Source organism: Culex pipiens, chromosome 2 (assembly GCF_016801865.2).
Source record: "Culex pipiens pallens isolate TS chromosome 2, TS_CPP_V2, whole genome shotgun sequence".
Lineage (NCBI taxonomy): Eukaryota > Metazoa > Arthropoda > Insecta > Diptera > Culicidae > Culex > Culex pipiens.
This window is the reverse complement of record NC_068938.1, coordinates 143,890,097-143,911,347: the sequence shown is the minus strand read 5'-3', so window position 1 is coordinate 143,911,347 and position 21,251 is coordinate 143,890,097. Positions and strand designations below refer to the sequence as shown.

General features: G+C 37.7%; 1 protein-coding gene across 6 annotated transcripts in view; it reads left to right on the top strand.

Moving 5' to 3' along the window:
- Positions 1–21,251, top strand: part of LOC120416214 (uncharacterized) — a 190,021-nt gene that overhangs the window by 123,830 nt on the left and 44,940 nt on the right. For all 6 annotated transcript variants that reach the window (XM_039577910.2, XM_039577906.2, XM_039577905.2 and 3 more), the window contains one exon: positions 8,113–8,463. In XM_039577910.2, coding sequence (XP_039433844.1) covers positions 8,113–8,463 — 351 coding nt within the window. The remainder of the gene's footprint in view (positions 1–8,112; positions 8,464–21,251) is intronic.

Below are 21,251 nucleotides of genomic sequence, written 5' to 3'. Positions count from 1 at the left end.
TTAACAACAAGCTCGATAAGCTTGAATTATAAGGATTACTCGTTGCAAATATTGTTGTCCTCTCCCACAATTTTGAAAAATTCCATAAAAAGTTAAATAAAAACCTAGCCTGACAAGAGTTTTAAGACACAAACTACATTGAAAACTTAAATCGTCCTTCATATGTAAATATTTATAAGTTCAATAACCTATACATATCAGACTATACTATTTTCACATTTTCTTAAGATATGTCAGGATTGTTAAAATAGTGGATGAGTGGTTGTGTTTTCACATGAGACAGGATTAGGTTTTGTTTTAACTAAATATATTATCAGTAAAAGTACTTGCTGATCAATAATAAGTTTTGATGAATTTCATTGATGATCAAACTGTATCAACAATACATTAATCAATTATAAAATACAGTTTTTGTGATGATTACCTGCAATTTTGCAAAATCATAATTAGTTTGAGATATTAATCCTGTGGGAAGTTGTGCCATTAAACTTTTGCTAATTATAATCATTATACAGGGCAACAAAAATGTTTGAGCTAAATTACAGCTGAAATACTCACTGCATTTCATTCAAATTTCTAAACGTTTTAAAACAAAACAATGTGATTTTTGATTACAAACTTGACACGTCACATAATTGTTTTTCTTTTATTTATATTCAGAACGAATCGATTCAGAACTGGAACATGTGCGCAGCATTTTTAAATCTGTCACTTATAGGTGATTTAAAATCAATAGGCCTATTCAAACATATTAATTTGCGATCTGCGTTTGGGAACATAAATAGACCAAATTAAGCAGTCTACAAACAAATATTGACATAAACTTAATGCTTATCAAAACAATCTTTTGTACATTGTCACCCCTTGGCTCAAAGTCACCCCATTTTAATTATTTTTATGCAATCTAGTCTTCCTAGACTTAAAATTGCCTAATGTAGGAGATTTAAAAAATATTTAGATATAAACTTGTAAATAATGTACTTAAGTCACTTAACTACGGCTTAATCCGGCTAAGTCAGTTCCGTAAATCGTTTTATATCATTTTGCTACATGTAAGTACAATTTAAAACCATGATCAGTAACGTTTCAGAGTTTAAGCATTGAAACTTTGAAGTTTTCCTATGCATTTTACATGTGATTTCCCCTTAATTTCAACTAAAAATACTAAAACTGACCGTATTCGAAATTTCTGCCGGCAAATATTTTGAAACTTGGCCCAGAGGTGCAGAATGGTCCCAGAAACCATGTCCAATCATTGGTTTGGGTGGAAATTTTTTCTTCATAATAACGGTCTGTGGGGGACCCGTGGCAATATCCTGGTTACTCTTCGGTGGTTGTCAGGTCAAGGATGTGAAAAATGATGGGAATGTTGGATATCATATAAATTTTTGTCGATTGCCATGCAATATTCTGTCATGAGTAGGGCTAGTGATTTTTCACGATTTCATGGAAACCGCGTAATCCGTGAAATTCGCCCCTGGCCGTAAAATTTTGGAAATTCCGTGAAATGCCGCGAAATTTGAAATATTCAATTGATAAATTGCTACTCAGTGCATTTAAGCTTTATTTTTTAATTCAAACATTTTGAAAGATTTTTAACCAGCATTTTGAATGCAATTTACAAATAAAAAAGTTTTTCATATCAGATCTACATTTATTTTTTGAAGATATTGTTCATTTCAGTATTAAGGGGTTACATACATGTAGAAAATCACATAATTTCATATTACAGAAAATTTAATAAATCCACTTAAAAGATGATTTTCAATCACTCCTGAAAGTTTCATGAAGATATTTCATGATTAAACTGAGTTAGAGACGATTTAAGCTCAGAATTTTGCCATGCGCAAAGCCAACTGTCTAACTTTCTGAGCGTTTTTCTCTAAACACCGAGTTGATTTACGGGTGCCGCGAGATGGGACGGACCAAATTGACTGAAATTTTGGGTGAAGACTCCCAAGACATATCCCGTGTGCATGACGAAGCCCGATTTTGAAATTTTGAATTTTCAAAGAATACAAAAATCAAAAACTGGCGACTTTTATATGAAAAACAGAAAAAATATTTTTATCTTTTTTTTTAATAAAGTTTTTGAAAATCGGGCTTCGTCATGCACACTGCACCGGTTTAACGAGTCTTCACCAAAATTTGGAGCCGATTTGGTCGAAGCAATGTTGAGATATCGTGGCACCCGTTTTTTGAAACTGCCAGCTTCAAACAACTATATCTCGGCAATGATACAACCAAATGTCTTCAAATTTGTTTTGTTAATAGATGAAACTTTATTTTTTAATACCATGAAAACAGATTTGAAAAAAAGTTTAAGTGTATGTTAAACCAACCTCTGACATTTTTGCCGATTTACATGTATGTAACCCCTTAAACAAAATGCAGATAGTTTCTTTACTCCACAAAATTCAAAAAATATTTTTAAAAACATTACTCAACACTTCTTTGTAATAAAACGCAAAAAAAATACTTTTTTATTTATAAATTTTTGTAATTGTAATTTTGGCATTGTTTGAAAAAAAACCAGTTGAGCAGTTCTCTACGAAATCGGTAATTTTTTGAAATTATAAATTTTTGTATTTTTTGCATCATTAGTTTGTCCATATAATTTTTCATACAAGCTGTCCATCAGGGCGTTTACGTCACATCGCGAGAAAATCGCATGTTTTTTCATGAAATGTCATTAACAAATATCGTTTTTGAGCGAGCAAAATAAAAATATCCAAAATATATGCCTTCTCGTTTGTAATCATAGTAGCCAATGTTTTAGGCTAAAAATGCTTATATACTAAGAATTTTGGATATTCGTCACTTTTTGTTTACTAATACGCAAATATCTAGGCTTTGCGTAGACATAAATTGAATGTAAAAAAAAAGCAAAATGATCTCCACAAAATTTCTTATAAGCTGAATTCATTAGTTTTGGCAGCAAAATTTTTTGGCTCGGGAGTAATTTTTGAAATTTTTCAGCTAAAAAATACAAATTTTTCTCTCTAAAACGCCCTGCCATACCCAAACACAAGCTTTTATGGACTATGTCTGCACATGAATTTGTTCAAGGGACATTAAACTATAACTTGAAGCCCAAGGCGACCAAATTTGAATGACTTTAGTATGACTGTTACGCGCATTTCTGAAAATAGTCGAAAAATGCACTTTTTTCATTCAAGCTCCGCGCGCGAGTTGTAAACCATTTTTGGGAATTTTTTGTTGTATGAAAACATTGTTCCTGACATCCTAATCCATCATTCTAGGGGTGAGCACCAAAGATTTGACAACTTTTCATTTTTTTGGGACGGCTTACTCTCCATACAAAAATGATGCATGAAAATTCAAAAATCTGTATCTTTTGAAGGTATTAAGTTTTAGTGACAAAAAGTGATATTAAAAATCACCAAATTTTTTTTTACCGTGTATCATTATTTTTCAGTGTAGTCCATATCCATACCTACAACTTTGCCAAAGACACCAAATCGATCCAAAAATTCGTTCAAAAGATACAGATTTTTAAATTTTTGTATGGACAGCTGCCAAATTTGTATGGAAAATTATATGGACAAACTAATGGTGCAAAATGGCTTCTTTGTGCATACCGACGGCACCAAAAAAGTTTCAGCCGGATTAAAAAATACAAAAATTAAAATTGAAGAAAATGACCGATTTCGTAGAGAATTGCTATCTACTGAAAAAATACAAAAATAATTTACTGAAAATGATTTTTTTTTTTTTGAAAAGTGCTCTAAACATCATTTTTTTCAAAAACCGAATACGAGAATCGATTTTCCAGACAATTTTACATAAAAGTCTCCATATTGACCACTTTCCTAGGTCCAATCCTAGTGAAGTTACAGCGGTTTAAAAAATAAAAATGTTGTAAAAATTGGTTTTTTGATGGTTTACGACAATTTCTATATAACAGGCTTGATTTTTCAGTCACATACATATTTTTACAGACCGAGCTACGTAGCCCAGTGGTAACGCTTCCGCCTCGTAGGCGGTAGATCCGGGTTCAATTCCCGGCTCGGACCAACACAACTGGTGATCTTTTCCCTTCTGGATTCGATTGCTTAGTTATCAAGACACCTTAGGAAGACAACCTATGGAATGTTAACATTAACCTTAACATGTTAACATTAAGTTGATTAATTAACTGTCACTAAATCCGCTTTGTAAATGCCGGCCCCGATACTCTTCACGGGTGTTTCCCTCAGGAACAGAGGAAGATTTACTTACTTTACTTAAATATTTTTACCGGAAAACTTGTCCAATTCCCCATAAGATTGTCTTTGGCCACATTCCAATTGGAAGTATGGGCTCACCGATGCGCAAGGATCTGGCCTACACGCCAGTTATGTTGAAAATAAACGCTTCAAAGGCTAAAGTGAAACCCCTGAATGCTTAATATGCTTGTAAAAATTGAGCAAAATTGTTTTTTTTTTTTTAAATAAACAGTATAACAGCATCGATTTTGTGCATAATTCAACTCATTTTAAACGTCCGTGTACGCACGAGTGCAAGCAGCAGTCAAGTGCTAAGTGCTCCATTGTTTTTCCGATTTTTTTGCCGTAATTTACCGTGATTCGCCACGAGTTTGCTCCACCAGCATGCCAAGGGCCGGCCGTGGCCGTGGCAGTTCGAGTGCGGCCTCGAAAAACCCGCGAAGTTCGTCTACCGGCCGTGTGCAAAAAGGTAAACAAACCAACGCCGCGTCGACCGCCATCGCGCCGGGGAGTGTGTGCGCCAAAGGATTCGACCCGAAGTTATTACACGCTAATTACCGCGTCCAGGATCGCAGCCCTATAAGGCTCCGCTCAGCTACTTCCGGCAATCCGTCGACTGATGGCGCTTCAACATCCGCCAACATTCCCACCAGTAACAAGTTCGCGAGGCTGAGTGACGATGAAAGCAGCTACAACAACACCGACGGTAGCACTACCGACGACGACGACGACGATGGTCGTGCACGGAAAAAAGTGCCGACGCCAAAAAAAGTAATTACTCCAAAGGAAAGACGACCACCACCAATTTTTATTTTGGACACGTTGGCGGACGATGACAACTGGAAGGCCTCGTGTACTGCCTCAAAATAGGTAAAGCGTCAGTGCAAGTGTTCACATTTGACCAAAAGAACTTCGACCTGGTTGTGGAGAAATTGAAGCGTAAAAACTTCAAGTTCTACACATTCGACCCCGTGCAGAAGACCGCTGTTAAGATCGTCTTGCAGGGGTACCAAGACCGCCCGATCTCCGTCCTCAAGGAGCACCTCTCGGGTGTCGGAATAACGCCGCGAGACATAAAAGTCCTCTCGCGGAAGACAACCGTCACAGGTACACACACACTGTACCTGTTGTACTTCGACCGCGGCACCGTTAAAATTCAAGACCTGCGGCGGACTAAGGCGTTGGACGGTTTTTGGGTAAACTGGCGGTTTTACTCCAAAAATCCGACGGACGCAGCGCAATGTCACCGTTGCCAGAAATTCGGCCACGGCTCGCGGAACTGCAACCTCCCGCCCCGCTGCGTGAAGTGCGGTGAAACACATCTCTCGGAGGTGTGTGCACTGCCACGAAAAGCGGATCTTGGAGATGATGCAGAACAAACCAAGCCGCGCGTAAAGTGCGCGAACTGCGGCGGTAACCATACCGGTAATTACCGCGGATGCGTTGCGCGCAAGTCCTACCTCGAGGAGCAGGAAAAGAGGAAGAAGAAAGCAGCAGCGTCCCACCCTCCTCAGCGAAGTACGAGTGCAGCCGTTCCTGCAGCTGGCCAGCGTACGGTTCCAGCGGACAACCCAGCGGTCCCTCCTGGATGGGGGCGGTCGTTTACAAGCGTGGTCGCTGCCGGAAGCGGCGATGCGGCCCAGCAAGGAGTCACCGGGGAAGATCTCTTCACCCTGCCGGAGTTCTTTGCTCTCGCGGGGGAGATGATGACGCGGTTTCGGACCTGCCGTAACAAGGCGGAGCAATTTCTGGCCCTCGGGGAGCTGATGATTAAGCACATCTACAAAGGATAAAATACTGTGATTTAGTTATAAGCTTTTTCTCTTTCTTTCCCCTTTCCTTTGCAATTTTAGCAAGTTTTTTTTTTATTTTTTCTTGCTCTTGCTAGTGCCTTAGTTATAGAAATAATTGTTCTAAAATGGATTATGATTCAACACACAGCTGAAAGGAACTCCAAAACTCTGTTATGAATTGCAAAAGAATTTATTGTATCATGATTATTCACCAATAAAACCGAATTGAAATTGAATTTAAACGTATTTCTTGATTTGTATCCTTCCTTTATCCGAATCGAGGGATTTAAATTAAAAGCCAAATCATGATTATTAATCAAAAATTATAAAATTGTAGAAATTTTTGATATGGATACTATTTTAAATTTCAATGCATTTATGTAAATTATACATCAAGCATTTATTTCACTACATTTAATAAATGAATCAAAACAATGCCCAACGAAAACGACAATCAAATACGAGTAAAAACGAGCAAAAAATGGTAATTCAACCACGAGCCTTATCACTCAACCATTCATTTTCGGCCAGCTATTCAAATATTGGTCTTTGAGCACGTTCCAACGAATCCATATTTGGGTTTGTTTGTATAAGCATTGCATTTCTCTCTTTTTTTGTTTTTGCTGGTGCCCACGTGGTGCGCCCAAAAAAGGGAAAGGCTGTTTGAGCGTTGCACGGGGGGGTGGCGAAAAAACGAGGTTAAGTTGTATACCATACATTATGATGTTTACACTTTTCCCATTAAATTATTATTAATGACGACCATCGCCCATTGCAACAGACAGGGGATGGTGCGGGGTTGGAAAATTGTGTCCGATGACAGGATTAAATTGAAAAGCGAAACATTCTGCCGGGTTGTGCTGGGAATGGTGCATGTTGTTTGTTGTTGTTGTTGGGCAGGTACACACACTCATACACCATGGAAAACATTCATGTTCATTTAATTGTGTTTAAATTTAATTCACACAGTGTGAAGGATTGCATTTTGTACGTTTGGTTTCTGCGGTTGTTATTATTGGGTTTTGTTTGCGGTTGTTGTTTTTATGTTTGAGTGGTCTGTATATGATGAATAACATTTTTTTGCGGGTAGTTTGAATTACAAATCCTCATAGTAGTGATTTTAGATTTGCACTTGAATCATTTGATATTGAGCTGAAGCTGAATCAACTTGTTCTGATATAAAAAATATAAAAAAATCTTTTGCGGTCAAAACGTTAAACAATCATGACAACACATTGCGTTTTAAAAAGAAACATAAATTAATCGATGTCAAACATTCCTGCGCTGTTCCATATGTTAGCATGCAATATTCCATCTATTTTAATTTATTCAATACCGGCGGTGGTCACTGCTACACCACATCATGCTCCACCCACCCAAACCGCGCTGAAAGCTGCTCTCATTGCTTATTCAAATCTGGCAGGACCTTCCAGGTTTTGCTGCCCCTGTCAGTGGGATCCTGCAAAGGCAGGTGAAAACCTGGGTGCTCCGATAAGCAGTGGTCTTTCTGCCTTTGGCAAACTCGCTAGTCCGCCGTTGTTCACGTCATTCTACGGTTGCGGTGTTTCAAAAAGCTTTTTTTTTTATAAAAATAATTGTTTTTTTTTGTGTGTGACGAATAAATCTTGCACTCTTCTGTGCAATAAAACAAGTACTTTTCTATAAAATCTTCGATCGGAAGGCACGCTGAAGCTTTGATTCATCGTGATCCAAAATTACATTGATTTGAAATTGGTGATGTGAGCTAATGATCAAGTTTTTACCTAAAAGACTACCGCAATTCAGAGGGCTTAGTAACGAGTACATATTTCCTCCTCTTAGCAACGCAGCTCGAGAGGCATCGGGAGACCAATATGAACCAGATTTGTATTTTAGTATTTTTGTACTAGACTAAAAAATACTTTGATAATTTGTTTTTTCTTTTTTTTTTTTTTTTGTCAGCAATAAGCCCAAGGAAGCATGAATTCAAAAAAGGCGTATTTCAAAACGCCGTCCACGACATTCCCCTTTCAATCATTAAAAATTCATTCCCTTCGCCACCAGATTGTCCACTAATCTCCTTCTTTTTTCACCCCTCCTCCCTCGCCCAGGTTTTCATCCTATGCAGCAAGCCCCGCCGACTGGTGGCAACTTTGTGGGTCTACTTTGGCCTCGGAACGCTCTGGCTGGCCGGTTCCGTGGTGTACATCGGGATGTTGGTACTGCAGCCGACCGGCACCCCAACCAATCCAACGACCGCCAAACTACCCCCACTGCTGGATGACGTCCTTGGGCCGGACTACACCCGGGGTCTGCTCTGCGTGGCGCTGCTCTTCCACGACCTGGTCCAGATGGTCGTCATCGTCAGCTACAGCCTGATGTGCTTCCTGCTGCGCTACTATCTCCGGGGGTTGAAGGCAAAGCTGCTGCTGCACACAATCGAACCGCTGAACTGGATGAGGGTGAGAGCTTGAATTTGTATTTTTTTGGTTTCCGCTGCTGTTACTGTTCTAGTTGTTTGGGTTCTTTTTAACTGAACTGTTTTACATTTTGACCGACTCCCGACAATCGATTGCATCGAAAATTACTTCCGTTCAGTTCCCAGTTGTTTCCAATTTCATGAAACTTTGACAACTTTGGTTCAAAATTGCTCCATTTTAGTTTGATCATCGTTATTGAAAATTTAATTTTGTCAACCAGCTGTATTCCAGTTCCAGCTAACTAACCGTCATAAATCCGATCAAGACTGGAGTGTATTATTAAATCTCGTTGAATTATCACCAACAGTGCACTCCATAATTCATTGCCACTGCTGTCAACAGTGCAGTCCGAGTGTCCAACCGACTCTAGATGACCAACATCTGAGTGCACTTATCTCCAAACCAAACCAAACCAAACCGATGGCTGTCCCACCATCTTCCGACGACCGGAGAAAACCAGTCAGCCAGGATCTTGAGTCCATCGTCGTGACCGGTCGCCAGATGTCCGCTCATAAAACTTTGATAGAACCATCCCGGTGCAATCGCAAACCAGCCAAGCCATGGCAAGATTCTAATGCTGAAAAATTAATGTCCTTCGAGTAGGTAGCTTACGGAAAATGTGGAAAACCCAGCGCTCCAACTTCCAATCGGATAGTGCACACACACACATCCCATCACCATCACCATCGATCGTAAAAGCAAAGGAAAACTATGCTTCAACTCTCGTTGTACATCCATTTATCGTTTGAAATATTTCACTCCATTATTCCGGGAGCCGCCGCTCTCGGAAAAGTATGTTTATTGTTTCTTCGTCGCTTTGATACAGCCAGGACAGTGGTGGTGTTACGGCTGGGGAAAACTATACTGCAATTTTCCTCCGTACCCTTCTGTTTCCATGCATCTTAACCCTTGTTCCTTGAAATTTACTAAAATCAAGTACACCAACGAGTAGAGCAACTTTTTGTGAACATTTCTGTTTATTTTAACTTTTATTAAAAGTTATGCTTTTTCTTTTACAAGCATTTAAAAAAAATCCCAAATGCATTCTAATCAGTCGAGTGCATTGGGTCACGCCCATTTTTCTATTTTCAGCTTAGTTCTTTTTTTCTTCAAGCGCTCTTTTGGGTCTGCTTCGTGCTGCCAAAATTGATGAAATTTTAAGCGAACACTCACGAAAAGTAGTATTCATAGCGAAAGTTTCCTGGCAGCACTTGCTCACTCTAACAGGCGCTGCACCAGCATGTTGGTGGTGTTGGTGGCCACCCTTTGTTCTTTATTTGCCTTCGCTCCTCGCTCGGTTTTCTTCAGCCTTCGATTGGAATGTGTAGTCAAAATTAAAACGTCAAAAGACTTAGCGCGTTTGTTTTTTGGATGGCGCTTGCTAATTATTTACATGTTTCGGGGTTATTTTCAAGTGAGTGACTAAAGAATGTGCAAAAGAACATGTTGCCGATAGTTGGAAGCAATTTTATATCATAAGCGCTTTGAAATCGTTAGCGCAAGTGAAAAGAAATTGATGGCGACTTTCGTTAAGTAGTTAACCTCTCATCTTGCGTGTGGATGTGTGTGCCACCAAAATGATGAGAAATGGTCTCGCAACATACAAATTATGATCAAAAGTGCATTAAATTTGATCTTTTTGGCCAGTAAATGGCACAAATTTGCGTGCTTACTCCAAGCGGTGTCTTTGCTGGTAAGTTTATATCCTAAATAGTATTTTTGGAGCTTTAATCGAGCATCAAACTCTTCATATGACGAAGATAGGTGTTTGATTAGAAAGGGTATATTTCCCCAAGAACAAAAACTCAAAAGGGAACTGAAAAATATATTGACAGCTGGAGCAATATTGATATCGAGAAGATCGACAGCCAGAGAGTCCACTGTAAAACATTTTATGTCTGGTGAAAGCTAGTGAAAAATACTTCCAAAATTGTCCCCTAGAAAACTGGCATTGTTTAAACATTTGCAAAGTCGCATAAAACAAGTCAACTTTCAATCCTATTAATTTCAATTTCATTTTATTTTCGAAATTCTTCAGAAATAATATGACATCCTATCAGTTACCTTGGATTTTTAAATTTAAAGTACTTATCAAAATATTTTTCTTTTAACTTTTAAATTATCTGTTTTTCTAAAAGTAGTTCGTTATGTTTGTACCCGACCCTCTCTGATTTCAATGAAACTTTGTATTTAAGCCATTTTTGTGTATATGGAGCATATTGAACTCGAAAATTGTATTTGTGAAGGGCGTACATTATTTAAATGTTTTTGTATTTTGTAATTTAAAAACTAACCTAATCCACCTATGTGGTTGATGCCTTCCTCACTTTTTACCAAAAATGGGTAATATGAGAGGTTTGGACACACATTTCAGCTTTTTTTAGTTCCAGAAAAAAACACAGATATAACTTATGTGGTAATAACTCGAGACAGGGTTGCCAGATCTTCAATTTTTTGGACTCATTGGAAAGGCCTTTCAATTACCTAAATCACGATGGGTCGGATGATGGATCCGGACATAGTTTACATACATTTAAGTGAGATCCGGCTTCAAAAAAGTACATAAATATCACTAAAGTGGTCATGAATCGAGACAGAGTTGCCAGATCTTCAATATTTTGGACTCATTGAAAAGTTCTTTTAATTACCTAACCAACGATGGGTCGGATGATGGATCCGGACATAGTTTACATACATTAGGTGAGATCCGGCTTCAAAATTGTACATAAATATCACTTAAGTGGTCATAACTCGAGATATGGTTGCCAGATCTTCTATGTTTCGGACTCATTGGAAAGGCCTTTCAATTACCAAATCAACGATGGGTTGGATGATGGATCCGGACATAGTTTACATACATTTCTGTGAGATCCGGCTTCAAAATTGTACATAAATATCACTTAAGTGGTCATAACTCGAGGCAGGCTTGCCAGATCTTCAATAATTTTGACTCATTGGAAAGGCCTTTCAATTACCTAACCAACGATGGGTCGGATGATGGATCCGGACATAGTTTACATACATTTAAGCTCTCTTAAATGTATGTAAACTATGTCCGGATCCATCATCCGACCCATCGTTGATTTGGTAATTAAAAGGCCTTTCCAATGAGTCCAAAACATAGAAGATCTGGCAACCCTATCTCGAGTTATGACCACTTAAGTGATATTCATGTACTTTTTTGAAGCCGGTTCTCACCTAAATGGCCGGCTTTAAAAAAGTACATAAATATCACTTAAGTGGTCATAACTCGAGACAGGGTTGCCAGATCTTCAATGTTTTGGACTCATTGGAAAGGCCTCTCAATTGCCTAATCAACGATGGGTCGGATGATGGATCCGGACATAGTTTACGTACATTTAAGTGAGATCCGGCTTCAAAAAAGTACATAAATATCACTTAAGTGGTCATAACTCGAGACAGGGTTGCCAGATCTTCAATGTTTTGGACTCATTGGAAAGGCCTTTCAATTACCTAACCAACGATGGGTCGGATGATGGATCCGGACATCGTTTACGTGCATATAATTGAGATCCGGATATTTGCGAAAACACGTTTTTATACATAACTTTTGAACTACTTATCGAAACTTCAAACAATTCAATAGCGATGTATGGGACCTTAAACCAAGTCGAATGCAACTGGTTCGATCAAAATCGGTTCAGCCAGTGCTGAGAAAACTCAGTGAGAATTTTGGTCACATACATACATACACACACACATACACACACACATACACACACACACATACACACACACATACACACACACATACACACACACAGACATTTGTTCAGTTTTCGATTCTGAGTCGATATGTATACATGAAGGTGGGTCTAGGAGCTTTTAATAAAAAGTTCATTTTCAGAGCAGGATTATAGCCTTACCTCAATGAGGAAGGCAAAATTACTGTATCTCGTAGCCGTTGCATTTTATCAAAAAGTGGTCAAACTTGTAGGATATTGGACGAGCTTTCTGAAAAAATACCCTGGAATTAAAATACACGCCACTTCTATGAGATTTTTAGATTTTTAAGTTTAAAAGTTAAATTTAAGGGTCATGACAGGATTTTTTTTTCGTTCTACATTTTTGTGGAAAAGTCTACGATGTTACAAAAAGACTCACGAAAAATGCAGGATGCTTATAAACATCACGAGTTATCGCGATTTTACGAAAAAAAGTTTTGAAAAAGTTACTTTTTGCTTTTCTCTTTGTTTCGTCGTCCGTGTCTGTCGCGGGTGACCATGAATGGCCATGATCGATGACGACCAACTTTTTCAAAACTTTTTTTCGTAAAATCGCGATAACTCGTGATGTTTATAAGCAAACCCCTTATGTCTATATATCAATTTTTTTGTAATATATCTGCTCTACAACTTTGTAGAACATTAATACACTCTAAAAAATAACCCTGCAAAGTTAGAAAAAACACGAAATTTTAAAATGAAAAATTTTGTTCTAAATGAAAAAATGACCCTTCTGGGACAATGTAGATTCGAAAAGTACATTAAATTTCCCATAAAATGACATGTTCCAAAAAATTTTACAGTCGAGTAACGGAAAATGGGGGAATTTTTAAAACTTTTTTAGTGTTTTTTTCGATGAAAAATACGTTTATTCGGAATTCTGAGTACGCCATCAAATCGGGCGTCTAATTTTACACAAAAGTCCCTTTGACACCAAATTTCTATCTCATCACCGTTTCAGGCTGCAAATTATTGAAAAACACCTCTTTTTTCACATGTTCAAAAATGGAAGGGGTCGTACCGCCCCTCCGTCACGAGATATCAAAAACGGACCTCGGATTCGTGATCAGGGACAAAAGTTACCCCTTAGGACAAAGTTTCACGCAAATCGAAGAGGGGTCGGGGCAACTGCTGTGTGAGTTGGCGGAGAATTACCCCAATATGACAGACTTGCAATTTCTGTCTTGAAAATATTTTTGCCGGAAAGCTCGTCGAATGCTTTCGTGAGTCATTGCGTCATTGAACGAAAAAAATCGTGACATCGCTATAAAATTTAACTTTTAAACTTAAAAATTGAAGAATCTCATAGAAGTGTCATGTATTTTGCTTTCAGTGTATTTTTCTCAGAAAACCCTTCCAAATTCTTAAAAGTTTGTTTTTGACCACTTTTTGATACGATGCAGCGACTACGAGATACAGTAATTTTTAAATTACAATATACGAAAATATTTGAATAATTTACGCCCTTCTCAAATGTAATTTTCGAGTATAATTAGGTCCTAAAATGACGCTTAGATTGCTGATACTATTGTTTACAGCGATAAAGCTTACTTTTGTGAGTACAATGACCCTTTGTACGACCACAAAAAGTTTAAAATGGATTTTTAAAATCAACTTTAAAAAATTAATGGCTTATATAGGCCTAGGATAACATGTCTACAAAGTTTCATTGAAATCTGAGAGGGTTGGGTACAAAAGTACCAGAAAAATTTCTGATTTGAGCTGGAATTGCTTCTAAACAAAAACATGATTGGGAAAACAATTCAAAGGGTTGTAAATTTAGAAAAAATAGGTTATTATTTTGAAATGTTGCAATTCTTATTGTTATAAATTTACAGCATTCCACATAAAAGTAAAAACAGAAAACAAAAGTCCCATAACTGGTCAGGAGAATCCTTGAACTGAACTTTCTTCACGAAAAAGAAAGGAGGCAAAACATGTCAAAAAATCGCTTCAAACTTCTCTAAAAAAAACAGTTGAAGATTTTTCTTGAATCTCCTCTATTTATTTTGTTGTGTTTACATACATTTCCCATTTACAAAAAGTGTATTTTTCCAGCTGATGAATTTTTGAGATTACATTCACCGATCTCAGGTGCGCGAGAAGACGAGCCATGTTCCCTTCCGTGTTTTTCTCTTGATGAGCATCACAAGATTTTTTTATGATGACTCATCCATCGCTGCTAGGCCCTAAAATTAAGACTAATGTTATTTAGTTTTCCATTTTGGGAATCCTATCCAAGATTAGGTGGTCCCAAAAAATGAAATTTTAGAAAAAAAAAGTTTTATGAAACTGTGAATTTGGCCGTTATTTTGGCCGTGTCTTGACCACAGAGGCATTTCTAGGCGTCCAAAGGTTATGGGTGGTGAGTCACACAAAACCTCTTTTACACAAATGGGCCGACGTTTCACTTCCCCATCCGATAGAAGGTGTGATCAGGCAAATCTCGTCTCGAAAAATGCCACCGGGTCCGTCTGGGGTGGGAGGTCACCACGCTAACCACTACACCACCGAACCCCGACTAAATATTACAAAATAACAGAATGAAGTGTTGAAAGAAAGGATGCACTTATTCTTACTTTAAGTACAATTCCAAACCGGTACAAAAACAGTCAAGGGTTAAGTCCACAATGAGACTGATAGACTAAGATCTTCGTTGCCAATGGGGGAAACAGTGCAAAAACATCCTCCCCCGTGGGCAGATGGATGCAGCTCAGCTCCAATAGTCTTTAGTACATTATCGCACACGACCCACGGCATATCTAAAAGAGGCCGATCCGGGCTTTACGAGCAGCTAGAAGGAGAAATAGAAGACGGTCTCTTCGAAGCGGGGAAACTTTTCCGCTCTGGCTTCTGCTGGGTTTTCAAGAAACGATGTGGAATTTATCCTTATGTGTTGGTCGTCATTTTCGTTCGAATTCCACGCCCATAGTGTTTTACTGGGAAGAATGAACGACATTGCACTCTGATAGTATACTAAGAAAAATACTTTGAATCTTGAAATTTGTTTACAAATATTATTTTAAATTTATTTCAAGAATTAGTTAAAACAAAACTTTGTATTTTTAACATAAATTTCTTATCCAAACTAACTGTGTCACTTTTAATGGAGCACAACCAACATGACTACAATAAAGACCAATACATTAATTTACAACATTCAGCTCAGTGCCCACGCTGTTCCAGCATTCTTCGGATATATCCAGGAAAGATTCAACTTCTTCGGTTCATCCTCCTCGATAGTTTGATCGTAATTTTTCCTTTCCATTGCAACTACACTGGCTGGTTTGCTGGCTAGCTGACCCTATTGTCCTTGTCCTCTTGTCAGCCATGTAATGCAAACATGGGACCGCTCCCTGACATTGTTGGATCGTTACGAGAAAAAGGAGCTGTAATTTCAATTTATCACACAATAACATCCCATTTGCACTCTGTCAATGGTTATTTATTGGCAGATGGGTTCCTGTTATAGTGCATTCCAACATGTAACAGTTTTGCATATAGGGTGAAAAATAACGATTTTCGAACTTTATTTTGTTTTTAAAACATGTTAAGTTGACCATTGTTATGCCTTTTTCCAGTAAATGCTCTCTACTAATAGAGGTTGTAAAAAGAAGTAGAAGTGATAAAAAAAACATTTTAATAAATACTCAAAACCTTACTGAATTTTAAATGCTCTGAAATTATGATTTTGCTAAAAGGTCCTATAATTATAAATATAGTTCGAAAAGCGACCTAAAGAACAGCAGGTTCACGTTCACTCAACTCTACTACTAGCTTTCTTCATGATTTGCAGTTTAATTTAATATGTAAATTTCCCAGCAGCCCACAGCATGAACCACAGCCCTGATTACGACAAAATGTTCGTAATGAAAATTCTTCTGAAAACCCGTGCGGAACAACCGAACGGCGAGAAATTCTTCCGGTCCGAATTGCACATCCCATTTCTCTTTCCAGAAATCGTGCTCCTGTAAATTGCCTCCAAATATTGAAATTCTCATAAATATTGTTCCACCCACCCCGAATCTCCTCCTCAGCGGAGTCCGGAATTCAATTTGAATCATACTGGCCGGAAGAAGCCCTACCCAGCAATCAGGAAGTGCATCGTCTGATGATGGCGCCGATTTCGAAATTTTACCCATAAAAGGAACAGGCCCCGTGTTGAGATTTATGCGGTACAGGCATTCGGGAAATTTTCTCATTATGAAAGCTCGCCGCCACCGTAATTAACGGGTCTTTTGTGTTCTGCGTTGAGAGGTCAATATCCGTGCGGATGTGTGAAAATGGCTGTGAGAGTGCGTGTGTGTGCGTGCGCGTGGTTATGAATTGTCCTTTTTGCGATTAAGTAGGAAGATTCGATTTGGAACAGACACTGAAAGCTCGAAATTTGATTTTATTGAAGACTATATCATCACCATATGTTTCACAAGGACTAAAAATTCAATATAACGCTAATTTGAAATGTAAAATTGTTAAATGTTTAATTTTTCAACATTTATAACACTGACCTACAAAAATTTACAAAAATTACTGCGCAGGTTAAACTCAAGGGGAGGCATGCAGTTTAGGGTCCCCAGCAGGGATGCCAGATGGTTTTTTATATGTCTGTGTATGTCTGTGCACTTGTCTGAAATTCAAATTTGTCAATTTACAGTCATTGAAATCCATCAAAAATTGCGTTTTTAAGCATTTGAGGACTAACTAAATAAATTTTGGTTAACATTTTTACAAAATATTACCTTAATAAAGTTTGTTTTAAAGTCTGTGAACCTAAAAAAATGTCTGACAAAAGCTCAAATGTCTGTGAAAAACAGACAAATCTGTGCATCTGGCATCCTTGGTCCCCAGATCCACGTGTACTTTGATTTTTTTCAAAAATATTTAGATAGGGCCGGATGGTTTTGCCTTCCTCACTGAAGTAAGGCTATAATCCTGCTCTAAAAATGAACTTGGTATAAAAACGTCGTAGACCCACCTTCATGTACACATATCGACTCAGAATCGAAAACTGAACAAATGTCTGTGTGTATGTGTGTGTGTATGTGTGTGTGTGTATGTATGTATGTGACCAACAAACTAGCTCATGTTTCTCGGCACTGGCTGAACCGATTTGACCCGAACCTGTTACATTCGACTTGGTTTAGGGTCCCATAGATCGAGTTTTATACAGACTGAAGTTTCGATAAGTAGTTCAAAAGTTATGTATAAAAATGTGTTTTCACATAAATCCGGATCTCACTTAAATGTATGTAAACTATGTCCGGGTCTATCATCCGACCCATCGTTGGTTAGGTTATCAAAAGACCTTTCCAACGAGCCTAAAACATTGAAGATCTGGCAATCCTGTCTCGAGATATGGCCACTTAAGTGATATTGATGAACTTTTTGGAAGCCGGATTTCACTTAAATGTATGTAAACTATGTCCGGGCCCATGATCCGACCCATCGTTGGTTAGATTATTAAAAAACCTTTCCAACGAGTCCAAAACATTGATGATCTAGCAACCCTGTCTCGAGGTATGGCCATTTATGTGATATTTATGTATTTTTTTATTCCGGATCTAAAAAATAAATGAAATTTTTGTACAATTCCATCATATCAGCCATTGTTGGTAAAAGGTGAGGAAGGCTCCAACCACATAGGTGGATTAAGTTAGTTTTTCTCCAAAGTTTGTATGGAGTAGGGCGTCCAATTTTCCCGGGTTTTAAATTTCCCGAGAAACGGGAAAAATATTTTTGAAATCCCGGGATTTTTTTTAAACAGGCATACAATATATATTTTCATTATATGTGTTATGTTTTCAAGCTTAAAATCATAGAATCAGCTATTAATTGGTGATAATCTACACATCAATCTAAACATAGACGACAGCTTTTAAATAGCTTAAAGGGATACATAAATGTAAATCGGCATAAATGTCAGAGGTTGGTATGAGAACACATTTATAGTTTTTTAAATCTATTTTCAAGACATTAAAATATATATTTTCATCTATCAACAAAATAAATTTGAAAACTTTTGGTTGTACCATTGCCGAGATATAACAATTTGAAGTTGACAGTTTAAAAAAATGGGTGCCACGATATCTCAACACTGCTTTGACCAAATCGGCTCATAATTTTGGTGAACACTCGTTAAACTGGTTCCGTGTGCCTGACAAATGCCGATATTCAAAAAAGTTTATTTTTAAATGAGATAAATTTTTTTTATGATTTTCATATAAAAGCTAGAGAGTTTTTGATTCTTGCATTTTTCAAATACGCTAAATTCAAAAATCGGGCATTGTCATGCACACGGGAGGTCTTGTGAGTCTTTCTCTCCAATTTCAGCCAATTTGGTCCATCCTATCTTAAGAAAAAAATGTTCACAAAGTTTGACAGTTTGCTTTGCGCATGGCAAACTTTTGTACTTAAATCGTCTCTTACTCAGTTTAATAATGAAATATCTTCATGAAACTTTCAGGAGTGATCATCTTTCAAGTGAATTTAATACATTTTCTGTAATAAGTTTTTTTGCATTTTCTACATGTATGTAACCCCTTAAAACAAATTAAAAATATATTTTTTTTTGGTTTTTTTATTCTGCTTTGGACAACTGGGGAAAACCGGAACTAAAGTCTGAATAGTTTAATATATTTTTTTCAATTTTTTTATTTTTTTTATTTTTTTATATGTTTTAGAGGACATAAAATGCCAACTTTTTAGAAATTTCCAGAATGGGCAAAAACTCTTTGACTGAGTTATGATTTTTAGAATCAATACAGATTTTTTCAAAATATCGAAATCGCAAAAAATTTTCAACTTCATTTTTTGATGTAACATCAAATGTGCAATCAAAAAGTATTTTTGTGAAATTTTGATAAAGTGCACCGTTTTCAAGTTATAATCATTTCTAGGTAACTTTACCTAAAATAGTCGCAGTTAATCATGTTTTAAAATAAGTTCCCATGTTTGCCCACTTCTGAAAAAAATATTTTTGATAGGCTGAGAAAATTCTCTATATTTTGCTTTTTTGAACTTTGTTGATACGATCCTTAGTTGCTGGGATATTGCCATGCAAAGATTTAAAAACAGGAAACTTGATGTTTTTAATTCTCACCAAAACAACCTACTATTTTATAATGTCCATATCTCACCAACTAATGGTTCGATTTTCAATGTTAAAATATGAAACATTCGTGAAATTTGCCGATCTTTTTGAAAAAAATTTTTAATACAGACTTACATTTCAAAAGGGCCATACCGAAGACACCAAAAAAGTTTCATCCGGATTGAAAAATACAATTGCTCATATCGACGTCGTCGTGCTATCCTGTCGCACCCGCCATTTCGACGTTCCGAGAAAAACACGTTTAATGTTTGACCTTGAATAAACAAAAACTAGAGCACACAATGTAAACAATAACAAACACGTTTTGTTTGGCTGACGATTCTGTGCATTGTCCCGAATTTTGGTTAAAGTTTGTTACTGGAGTCCCGAGTTAAAATTACAAATGTTTACGGTAGTCTAACTTATACGTGCGTCAATCGCGTTCTGACCTGAAATCGCTTTGGCCAGTTGTCGCACTTACATCAATTTTTAGGGAGTGACGAGATAGCACAAATTTAAAACTTCTTTCATAAGTAAAGTGACAAAAATGCACGGAGTTGTTTCGAATTTCGTTGAATGTCTCAGGATTGAAATCGAATTTTGGAGATCTGTGAAGGTCAAAAGTTGAGGCATTGTGAGCTGCACAAAATGGCGTTCTTAACTCTATTTGGCTCAAAATGCACGTACGACAAGTTAGCACGACGGCGGCGATCTATCGAGTTAAATATTTTCTTATGTCTCTGAACAATTTGAATTAGCTAAAAAGATGCAAAACCTACTTTTTGGCCATCACTTTCCTTTCGTATATATTGCAGTTTCCAGTGCTCAATAATGCTAATTCCGAAAATGGAACCAAATCTAGCATTCAGCATTGCAACTGGCTAGTATTCCTAAGCCAAATGAATTACCAATGGCGGGCTTCGAACCGGGAAACGTTCTCCAAATACCGATGCCGCCGTCGAGATGAAACACATGCCAAGTTCGATGACCATGTCCTGGCACTGGTTTTGCAGGGAGTTCCAACCGACAAGAATCGAGCATTGCATAATTTCCGGCGGCGACACTTCCTGCAAAGGCGCATCCGCACATTTTCGAATCAACCCACTTTTCACGTGTGCTTAAAAGCCATCCAAAAACTAAACACGAACGGTCTGGCCAGACCCTGGGCCGGCTCATTTGGGGGAACGAATCGTGTGGTGTTAATTCGCGAACGTGCGTTCGTTTTGCCCCTAATAGCCCTTTCAATTATGGATATTTTCCACATAATCACCGTTATAATCTATTGAATAAATAAATCAGCCCGGTTCGCATGATGTTCGCTTTCGTGGGAGCACCCCGTCGTGGAACGAACACACAGATGGTTGTTACCTTGCACGTGGTCAAATACTGGAACGCGCACGTGGACCAGAAGGAATTTTGGGCGCGAAACAATGACGTGGGCGGGGGTGGTAAGCTTAAACGTGGAACGGAGCATGTGTTCTCTGGGGTGGAATTTTCAATCAGGTTTCTCGCATGGGGATTTTGGGTATTGAACTGAAAATTTGGTAAGCATATGCAAAGTTGCATGAAATAGTACGAATTACTTTGTAAACATGTAAACATTCTGCAGCTATTAGAAGCAATTGTAATATTCTCTAGAAACCGACAAAACGACTCATTTTACATCACGTTGTCTTTTCATGGCGAAACCCCAAACTTCCGTTCCGTCATCACCTGGATAATCACACGAAAAAAAAGAGATCCCAAAATCGTGAACAAGCGTTCATGAAAATGAGAACCTCGAACAAAGTGTTCAAATACCATGGTACGATTTTGAAAAACGTACCATGAAATTTGAACACTTTGTTCGTGGTTCCCAAATTCATGAACGCTTGTTCACGATTTTGGGAACTCTTTTTTCTCCGTGCAAGCTGACACTAACTCCCAATTCTTTG